At 47.7% G+C, this 10,172-nt stretch overlaps 2 protein-coding genes across 2 annotated transcripts; both read right to left on the bottom strand.

The window, feature by feature from the left end:
- Positions 1-1,030: 1,030 nt before the first annotated feature.
- LOC135584402 (zinc transporter 10-like) lies at positions 1,031-2,789 on the bottom strand. Its single transcript, XM_065140583.1, has 4 exons — positions 2,691-2,789; positions 2,555-2,613; positions 1,792-2,465; positions 1,031-1,705 (listed from the first exon to the last, which is right to left on the bottom strand). The coding sequence occupies exons 3-4, from the start codon at positions 2,458-2,460 to the stop codon at positions 1,250-1,252; spliced, it is 1,125 nt and encodes a 374-aa protein (XP_064996655.1). The 5' UTR covers positions 2,461-2,465; positions 2,555-2,613; positions 2,691-2,789; the 3' UTR covers positions 1,031-1,249.
- Positions 2,790-4,518: 1,729 nt separating this feature from the next.
- On the bottom strand, positions 4,519-9,790 carry LOC103976439 (probable phospholipid-transporting ATPase 4). The gene is made up of 11 exons (XM_065138474.1): positions 9,631-9,790; positions 7,385-9,223; positions 7,167-7,277; positions 6,732-7,008; positions 6,572-6,660; positions 6,406-6,493; positions 6,103-6,312; positions 5,874-5,999; positions 5,691-5,789; positions 5,410-5,601; positions 4,519-5,325 (listed from the first exon to the last, which is right to left on the bottom strand). The coding sequence occupies exons 2-11, from the start codon at positions 9,199-9,201 to the stop codon at positions 4,663-4,665; spliced, it is 3,672 nt and encodes a 1,223-aa protein (XP_064994546.1). The 5' UTR covers positions 9,202-9,223; positions 9,631-9,790; the 3' UTR covers positions 4,519-4,662.
- Between the last annotated feature and the right edge of the window lie 382 nt (positions 9,791-10,172).

Below are 10,172 nucleotides of genomic sequence, written 5' to 3'. Positions count from 1 at the left end.
AACTCTAGATAAAGGAAACCGACAATGATCGAGCGGGAAGAGATCGGGTCGCTAGGGACAGAGTCGAAGCAGAGAGCATCAGGACGGAAAGCACGAGACGATGACTCGTCATTGCCTTGAGATCCTGCGATGATCCATGCCAAGAAGTCACACAAAGAACCCACAAATCACAGACCTCGAAACTTCAACAACCAATGAAAAGTTATGAGAAGATCAAGGAGGAGGAGGAACGAGAAGCCGACGATGGTTTCGCTCGTTCTTGGACTCCTTGCTGGTAAGTAACAGGGGAAAGGAACTCCACCGGGAGAGAACGTCACGTGGCGTCGCAGGCGAAGTTTCTAGAAACTGCCCAGCTCTTCGCGGATCACGTGATGTCTCCTCAATAATGGACGCTCGGGGAAGACACGTGTAAACGTCGAGCGATCGCTCGGATGCCGCCGGATCCGTGTGCAAATGGACGGTTCGGATACGTTGGTAGAGACGCAGGTGGGCGAGATTTAGGAACTAGAATCGGAGGCATTTGGATTCAATAGGATGTTGAGCGTTAAATATCTTTGAAATTTACACACTAAATTAATTATATATAAGGCTTTCTTCCTTATATATGTAATTTCCAACTGTTTACTTTTTTTTTATATGTAAAAAATATTTAATTATCTATGGAATGTGATATTTAGTGGCGCTGCCTTCGGTTGACGTGCGAACGTGATAAAACCAGAGGTAGCCACGTCGTTGTGTGAGTTTAATTGATGCTACATAAAATCGGGACCCACCCACCACGAGTATGTCTCATGATACCACGTCCGTGGGCCCCGCAGTTTCGTCAAACAGGTGATTGAAGCTGGAAAGTTTACGGTCAATGATACAGAACCAACTCTTTAGTAACCATCTCTCTCACTTAGGAATATAAAGAACCATAAGGGTTTGGGTAAGTGATGGTTTCACTTTTCTTGATCAGAATAATGCTTTGTAATAATTATCTAGAAAACGATAGCTCCACATCATGCTTATCTCGATGTGCACGCAATGCTCCAATCAATCATCAATCATCAATCATCAATCATCGCTCTCATGGCCTACAAATGTGGACCTCAATATTGGCTATGACGTCTACATCTCTTATCAACCCAAAAAACAGAAGCAATGTTTAAGATGTAATACTTGCAGTCCAAATAATTAATCCCAAAAAACAATGAGTGATGTATACCGATGCGTGCAGGGAAGCCAAAACGTGCCTCCGTTGCTCGAGTCAAGCCCAGATGGCGAGGGCCGACATCGCCCCCGCGCCGAGGAACAGAGCCAAGTAGGACGCCACCTGAAGCCGCACGTTGCAGCTGATCGTCTGGCTCAGGAAATCCGCCGCGATGAGATCCACCAACGCCATATATATCAGGATGCCCGCCGACATGGAGTCCAGCATGCCCTCCACCACCAGCGCCCTCGGGCTGTTGGGGTTGTACGACGACGACACGCCCGCTCCCAAGGCGATTCCCGCCGGCGTCGTGATCGCGAAGAAGCACGCCATCATGGCCGCCGCCGTGCTCCGGAACCGTGCCTGCGAGATGCACCCGCCCAGCGCGAAGCCTTCGAAGAACTGGTGGAAGGAGAGAGCCGCCACCAGCGGCCGGATGGTGCAGGGGCTCTGCGACACGCCCAGGGAGAGCCCGATGATCACGGAGTGCGACACGATTCCGAGCTCCAGCACCTGGCAACGAAGTTCACGTGAGTTATTTCCCGTGTTCGATCGATCCGAGTTCCGGTGTGGATCGAGACAATGGCGGATCGAGTTACCTGTGACACCACGACGTGCCGTGCGTTGGAGGAGCCCTCGCCTTCCTCCTCGTGCGCGTGGCCGTGGGACCGGACGGGTACCGCGGCGCCGTCGCACGCCCCGTGCGCGTGCGAGTGGCTATGGCGGTGGGCCGCCGCGTGGGCGTGCATCCCGACGATGTGCATCGGGTCTTTCCCTCTCCCCGCGGAATCCGCTTCCGGCGTCAGCAAGGCGGCGGTGATCCCCTTCTCCTCGAGATCCGCCGCCGCAGAGGCCGCCGTCGCGTCCTTCCGGTGCTTCCGCTCGTAGAACTGGGTCCCCACGAAGTCGACGACGAGCGTGCCCAGCGCCGCCGCCATGGCGACGAAGCCGGCGAAGGGGAACTTCCGCCAGGGTGAGTCCGGGAGGCATGGGTTCGTGAGCGACGACTCCGCAGCGTGGAGCATGTGCACGAAGCCCGTCGCGAGCACGACGCCAGCTGCAAATGCCTTCACGCAGACGAAGACACCCCCGTCGGTGCGCACCAGTCGCCCCTTCCCTCCCACCAGGGGGATCGCCACACCGACAGCTCCGGCGATCAGGATCGCCCCGATCGCAGCCAGCTTCAGCCACAACGCCGCCTCCTCGTCCAGGCACTCCTCCACCGCCTCGACAGAGGCACAGTTCGTCGTCGCCATCGACGCCCACATCCTCTCTTCACCACCATCGTCACCACCACAAATCAGCATCCAAGATCAAACACATACGAACCATATAAAAAAACAAAAGGAAACCGATTTTTACCTCCAAAAAGAGGTCAATTTGTCGCGGAATCGAGCGAAGACGGGCAGAGGATCAAAATCCTGCGTAGAACACGAAAAGAAGAGCAAAATCAGAATTAGGGATCAAGGAAAGCGAAGGGATTCCATCGAATCCGTACCTCGAAAAAAGGACAGCAGGACTCGTTCGCCGATGTCCTTCGTTCGACGGGCCGGAGGTACTTCGGGGCGTGTGACGAACAAGCGGCGGAATTATAAACTGATTCGCGGGGACAGGATGTCGTCATCCGGGGAAAGAGGGAGGTGGGGGGATACGACAAGGCGGACGTCGCGCGGGTGAGCGCACCGCTCTCTCGATGCGTCCGTTGGAACGGACGGCCGTGATGAGACCCCAGGAGTCGCCGCGGACGCGGCCATACTGACCGGGAAAGTGGGACCACCAACGGGGGCCATCTTGGTAGGGCCATGTCGACATAATGGCGACAGGTCTGGAAGTCCACGACGGAGGGCGGTGTCCTTTCGTGGTTCGTTCACCATGTCGACATAATGGCCAAACCCAAAGCTCAGGGAAGCAGATTGTGGTATTGTGCATGAGAAACAGATCCCAATGCAAATGATACAACACAACCTCTTTAATCTTCATGCATGACATTATATATATTAAGTAGATTGGAATAGATCATCCCAACACAAATTGGATGCAACCTTCCGATCCACAACCTATTCTATCGTCATCACTTAAACGGTATATTTTGGTCGTCAGAGTTCGACGCCATCGACTATGGTCAAAATTCGTACTAGGATATTGCTCGACACATCATATCTTAGGAATTCCGAGACAGTGCCGCTCTCGAGACACGTCAAATCAGAATCTGTACCAAGACACTGTTTAACATGTCTACCACGTCAACCCGCGTACGATCGACCCACCTACGGTACTATAAAGACCTATAGTCAGCATTTGGCAAAGGAGGGGAAAAAAGATTAATTAATCACTCCATTGATTTGCTCGTCGGAGGGGCCTCGTCGGGTGATCTCGACGAGGACCATTTTTACAGGAAAACCCGGTCACCTCATAAAGGTGAGTTGCCAGCGACCCCGGAGAAGGAGAGACGTAGCTCGACATTCATAGCGCCCGGATCGGCACACAAGGAACGCTGATCAATACCCCGTCACGAGGGCCCGATCGACCTCGACATCCAGCTTAACCGAAGACTCCATATTGACCCGTGGACTAGGCCGTACTGACTCACCAGCCACGGCACGTTTGTTCACCAACAATCACCACATTAGTAAGCTTCCGATATCATCTAATTAACTATAGCATGTCCTTTTTACTCCAAAGGCAACTTCACATGGTAACGCAGGAAATGATGTTTTGGTCATCATACTAAAAAGGAAAATAGATTGTATGGATCTACCTGATTAAGACTTGGATTTCTAAGGTGAGGACGCAGGAGGGTCCTATCGTTAGTAGTATGGATCGATCTAGGTTTGATCTTATGAAGGTATAGATACAAACCCTTAATCCAAGGATAATTATTATGATCAAATTTAAGAGACAGTATCTTGTTCGATACTTGATTTTTCTATGATATTATCTCGAGGGTTCTCTTTCTAATACCAATTAGATACAATCAAATTTGATCATCAATTTAACTTGGTAAAATTAACTGATAAAATATAATTTAAAACTAACCTTTTCCAATTGTTTTAAATTTATAATTTATAATTTATATTAATATTTAATATTTAATATTTTATTAATATTCTATATCGATTCGATTCAGATTCAAATTGAATCAGGATGAGGATTATACTGATCCTTCAAATGACCAAGCAACTTTACATAGAACCATAAGAAAAAATTCACCAAGTACCAGAGATGAAACAAAACTTTAGTTACATCTGTGTGTATATATATATATATATATATATATTTATGTATATATATTTATGTATCTCAACTATTTCCATTGAGCATTGACTCAACATATACGTCAACTAGTTCCATAGAGCCTTGCCTCAACATGGATCCAGATATGAAACGTTTTAGTGAGGAAGAAAACTCTAGAGCCAATGACAGATGACACAGAGAAGAAAGAGTCAACCAAGTAGGAGGCCATGGGCGTGTTATGATTGAGTTTGGATGCTCAGCGATGATACTTTCTTCTGTAGCTTCCTTTTCAGCTGCCTGATCTTGGCATCTACTCTTGCTGTAAAACCAATCTTGGTCCTCTGCCTAGCTTTGGACCTCTCCCTCTTCCACATATGCTGGTCCTCCACATCCTTCCTGTAATACTTGATCTCCTGGATCACATGGTGATCAAGTGGATTCAAGGCTCTCTGGAAGGCGATGTAGACCAGATAGGGAATGTTGCAGGAAAGAGTGACTAAAAGTGTGGCAGCCCAGTACATGGGGGCAGGCCCGAGAGCTTCCGACAGTATCCGGTAGGCATTTCCAGAGATCACCGGCGAGCACATTCCGTAAGCTATCAGGAAGAGGTACCACGTGGCGATGCTGCCCCACACAAAGAGGTGCTGAATCCATGTGAAGTGGCTCATTGTCAGCACAATTTGCAGGTTCACGGTCCAAACGATGCAGGTGAACATGCTCGTGCCGACGGCAGCCATGTCGGCAGTCTGGCCGTTGGCGCGGAACGCCTGGCTGTAGAAGATTTGGATGCTGAGGAAATAGATGACTATGGATGAGTATAGACCATTGCCCATCCATCCAAAAATCCTGTACCAATCGAAGAAAAGGTTCCTGGGCCCTTGTTGGTACAATGCTGGAAACTGCACAAGGTGAAAGCATAGTTTGTGAAGACCAGCAACGAGATGTGTCTGTCTACTTTGGATTTCAGAACCTTGTAAGCATACCTGTAAGCATACTTCGGAGGAGACATCTTGTTCAAAGACTCCTAATGATATCACCGGTAACGAGGTTAGAATGACGTTGAATAGTAGCATGTACCAGTCGGCATACACTGATTGCCCGGAGAAGCCAGTATACGCCTCGAAGTAGAAAATTGTGAGGCCAAAGGCTATGTTCTTGTAGAAGAAATAACATATCTGAATGCAAGACAACAGAGTCGATTCAGAGAGTGATTGGTACATATATGAATGCTAAGGCATCGATTGAAAGTATTCCCAAAACTCACCATCTGTGCTATCCGCTTGTAGCACCAGTGGCCATGGACAACGAGAAGCCGTTCGAGGAATCGAAACTGAGATATGGAGAAATCACTGGCCATCACAGCCTGCAAAAGGCCAAATGATTATGAGCTCGTTAGCGAGTAAATGATTCTTAAGGCGACACAAGCATCCTTATCGACACTACAAACCTGCATTCCTTCTACCCCACTAATGCCGACACCGATATCAGCCTCTTGAATCATGCCCACATCATTAGCACCATCGCCTATGGCTAATGTAGTTTTACCTGTGCCTTCTTTCACCAGACGAGTCACCTAAACCAAGAGATAAGCATCGATCACTCACCGAAGTAATGTTTTCGATCCAGCATGAGTGTTCAGTTTATTAGAAAAAGTTGTGTAAGAGATTCAATACTACCAATGCCTTCTGCTTTGGTGAGACCCGGCAGCATATGACAGAAGCACAATTTACTGCTAGACTTAAAAATTGATTCTTTAGGTCATCCTCCAGGGCGTAAGTTAAGGTTTTACCATCGATGATCAAAGCAAATGCCGCATTTGGATCCTTCTCTAGCTTGACCATTTCATGGGCATCAATTATTTGCATCAAAGTATTCTCTTTTGCAGCCTGAGCAGAGCAGTCATGAAATATAGACATATAAATGCGTGATATCAACATCCCAGGGCAAAATAATTGACCAGATATGGTGAAATGATGTACCTTCTCTTTGTTTAATGACAGTATGTTACTGCTATCGACGGATAAACAGATCTGCTTCATGCCTTGTCTAAGTAAACTACAGGAGAATCTGCAACAGCAAGAAAGAAACTGACATCGCTTCTACTAAATGGTGTTTGTATGTGAATTGCTGGTGAGGCATGCGTACCCTATATTAATTGCAGTCTCCATCTTATCACCCGTCAGAACCCAGATTTTGAGACCAGCTTGTGCTAGTTTATCTATGCACTGTGGAACCTGTGGAGAAAGTATGTGATCAGAGATGGCTTTAGAAAGGCAAAAATCAATAGGAAATCACAAAACCTTACTCCTTTCTGTAATTTGTCTTCGACAGCAGTTGCACCAACAAGAATCAGATCCCTCTCAATTGTGTCAGAGACACGCTCGAGTTCAGCTTCTCTGTGATGCCCAATGGTAGTTTTGGCTTTAAGGAACTCTGTGTTCCAAGCAGAGTACTCTGATTCATCAAGAACACGATAAGCCAGTGCTAAAGTCCGCAGGCCTGTCTCTCCATATTCATTTAGATGTTTAATCGTCTCGATCTCATATATTCTTCCATTTTTTGACAGCCTATCCAAAATGATGCTGTTTGGTTCATGGAAAAAAAAAAAAAAGCTTCTTTAGGCACAAAATCAAATCTACGATGTGGAGATGGACAGATCCTATATGCACAACCATATGCGTGAGATGTTTTTGTAACACAAGAAGATAACTGAACTAGAAACAATGGTGAAGATAAGTACCTGTCAGCACCTTTGCATAAAAGAATAATCTGCCCGGTCTCATCACGCAAAATCACTGACATTCTCTTCCTTTTGCTGTTGAACTCCAAAATATTCAGAACCTTGAACTCCCTAAATCAAAATAGAAAAAAGAGAAGAAGAACTCACTGGTTTAGATTGTAACAATCACCACAAAGACAAACAACAAACTGATGACACCATTCAGATTCAGCTATGACCTTTCTACAGGATCCTCCGAAGCAGAGTATCTCTCCCTGATGAAGACACTTGATTGAGTCCTCTTACAAAATTCAAACCCAAATTCTCTGGCTGCAACAAGGAAAGCTGCTTCATCCGGTGATTCTGCTTCGTATGTAAAAGCACCAGTTTTTTCATTTGCCTCCGCAATTGCTGTATGACAGAGAGCAAGTACCCTCAAGAACACAAGAATGGTACCGGCATTAGGCTCTTTTGCCCAATTCCCATGAATGAGGCGGTCGTCCTCGAAGCTGAACCCCTTGGTTGTAGGCCTTTGTGGCTTCCCAACCATGCGAGCAATCCCGACTTCCAATTCACACTCTGGTGAGCCAAAGCCATCCCCACTATCCTCCCAGAAATCTTGAGTGCTGCTATGCTGCTCGATTGTGCCAGAAACTTCCGATGCTATCTGCTTCACAGCTGCGATCTCCACTTCACTAGAAACCACACCATATGGAACTCCAGCAATGGAGCACCTCAAAAAATCCATCTGGTTGCAAGTCAAGGTGCCAGTTTTGTCTGATAATATCGTATCAACCTGCCCGAGCTCCTCATTCAAATTTGATGTCCGTGCTTGCGCTGAATTTCCTGTCTCCTCATCACGCATGTGAATATCTTGGTTGATGAAGGTTGCTTGCAAGACCTTGACAACCTCGATCGAAACATATAGTGAAATGGGAATAAGGTATCCATAAAGAATAAGAGCAGTAAGAAGATGGTAGAAGCCAGATAAAACAGGCTTCGAAGCATCATAAACGTATGAGGTCTCGCTCGGTTGCAAATACCACCATTGTGGCATCCCGAACTTTGTGATCACACCATAGCCGATTGAGCTGATCAATGAAATCAGTATGAGAAAGGTGAAGAGAACGTATATAATATTATCCATTTTCTTCTCAATTCTGCTTCTCTTAGATGGTGATTCCGTAGAATTCTGCATCACTTTGCTGTCATGGCCGGTGAAGATAGCCACTCCGTAGACATATGTAGTGTTCCGAAGCTTGGAGTCCCTGAGGAGAATCTGACCTGGGTCAAGAGCGTAAACCTTCTTCTCATACTCAAAGTTACCCACGAAAGTGTAGAGATTGGGATTGGGGTCTTCGCATCGAATGGTGCTTGTGAAATGTCTGAAACTGGCGTCACCATCCAATGGCAAAGTCACCTCCAAAGATCTTTTAACCTTCAGATTTGTTTCTCCATCCAAATTCATGGTCTCGACATAGCATATGCCGTCGTCATAGCTCGATGACAGTAGAAGCAAGTCGGCGGGGAAGAATTGGTCCTTTTCCACCCTCACAACATCTCCAACACGAATCTCCTGCCAATGTTTGTAGCCGAAGCGCCCCTCTCCACTGTGGACGCTGACCTTACGACTGTTAACCTTCATGTCCTGCATAAACCTGTTCCAATCTTCCATTGCCTCCTTAGCCATACTGAGACCGACGACGAATGCCAATGGCGCAATCATGCTCACCGCAGAGAAGGGCGTCACGGGGGTGAGAGAGAGTGATGCGGTGAGAAGGAAGTATAGGTTGGCGACGCGGCGGAACTGCTCGAAGATGGCCTTGGGGAGGAAGGTGATGATGTTGTACTTGGTTGTGCTGATGTGGTTGGTGCAGTAATTGAGCGGTTTCTTTTGGTGTAATCCGGGCTGGTTGCAATGGACGAGCCGCGAGTATCCGGGGCCTTGCAGGGGATGGGGTTGCTCATCGTCCGTCACCACGGTGGGACGGAGACAAGAAAAAGTGTAGAGCTTGCTCCACCGGAGTCGCTCGTGTCTCCTTCGTCCCGGGGCCATCTTTCTCTGGCTATGGTTTCTTCTGCTCGGATCAAACACAACTATTCCCCATCATCTAAAAATGCAATCTTTAATATGAACAGGATAAAAAAAAAATATTCTCCAACAATGAACGAAGCAATTGCCGAGAATCATCTCAAATTTTCCACGAAAACCTAAATCCAAATTCTTCGCATACGATAGAATTCACGGGAGACCAAGTAATCGAAGAGAAAATAACAGAACAAAGGAACCGAATTTGGAAGCTCGAACGGAAGCTAAAAGAAGTTCCAGATAATTAGCTTCCCAGATAAAAGATCAAGACCCAAAAAAAGGATGCGATCCAAACTGCGCGCGATCTCCGAGAAAAGCTCAAGAAGACCGATCGGATCAAACGGAATCAGCTAGACGGAAAAGGAGAGACAGGGGTCCAGGGGATCGAGCGCAAACCCTCGGGAATCGATCTGTGGGGGAGGAAGGGGAGGGAAAGGATCGAACGCCCTCCCAAGCTTCCCCGGATCCCACAATGGCGAGAGGCAGGTGGAGGGGAAGGGATCCAAGGATGAGGGTGCTCGCGCACCCTCGAGCGCTGGAACGCGAACGTCGGTTAAGTTTTGGGGGGATCCCTTCCGCCTTTAAATCGTTCGAGTCAAGGAACTCCCTCCAATTAAGCTTAATTAGGAAACTAAATTGGGTTTTGTGAACAGGGTTAGAGATAATTCCGCATTGGGTGAGCTGGACGTCGAGGCCCTTTTTCGAGTTCGCTCCCGGACAGGGTTCAGGAGGCTGGCCGTTCGACCGAACCGGATGTCGTGGCGGCGACATCTGGCCCGAGACGATCCGACACGTTCGCACGTGTACCGTTACCGGATGCGACTTCGTAACACGTGGAAGCTCCTCCTCCTCCGACGTGGCATCACTGGACGCCACATCTACGCGCACGACGTCATAGGGCGGAGACAAACCCGTCGTGGTGGCACCGCCTTGTTGGA

This window comes from Musa acuminata, chromosome BXJ3-2, assembly GCF_036884655.1.
Source record: "Musa acuminata AAA Group cultivar baxijiao chromosome BXJ3-2, Cavendish_Baxijiao_AAA, whole genome shotgun sequence".
Lineage (NCBI taxonomy): Eukaryota > Viridiplantae > Streptophyta > Magnoliopsida > Zingiberales > Musaceae > Musa > Musa acuminata.
The sequence above is the reverse complement of the archived record's forward strand: the minus strand, read 5'-3'. Positions and strand labels throughout refer to the sequence as shown.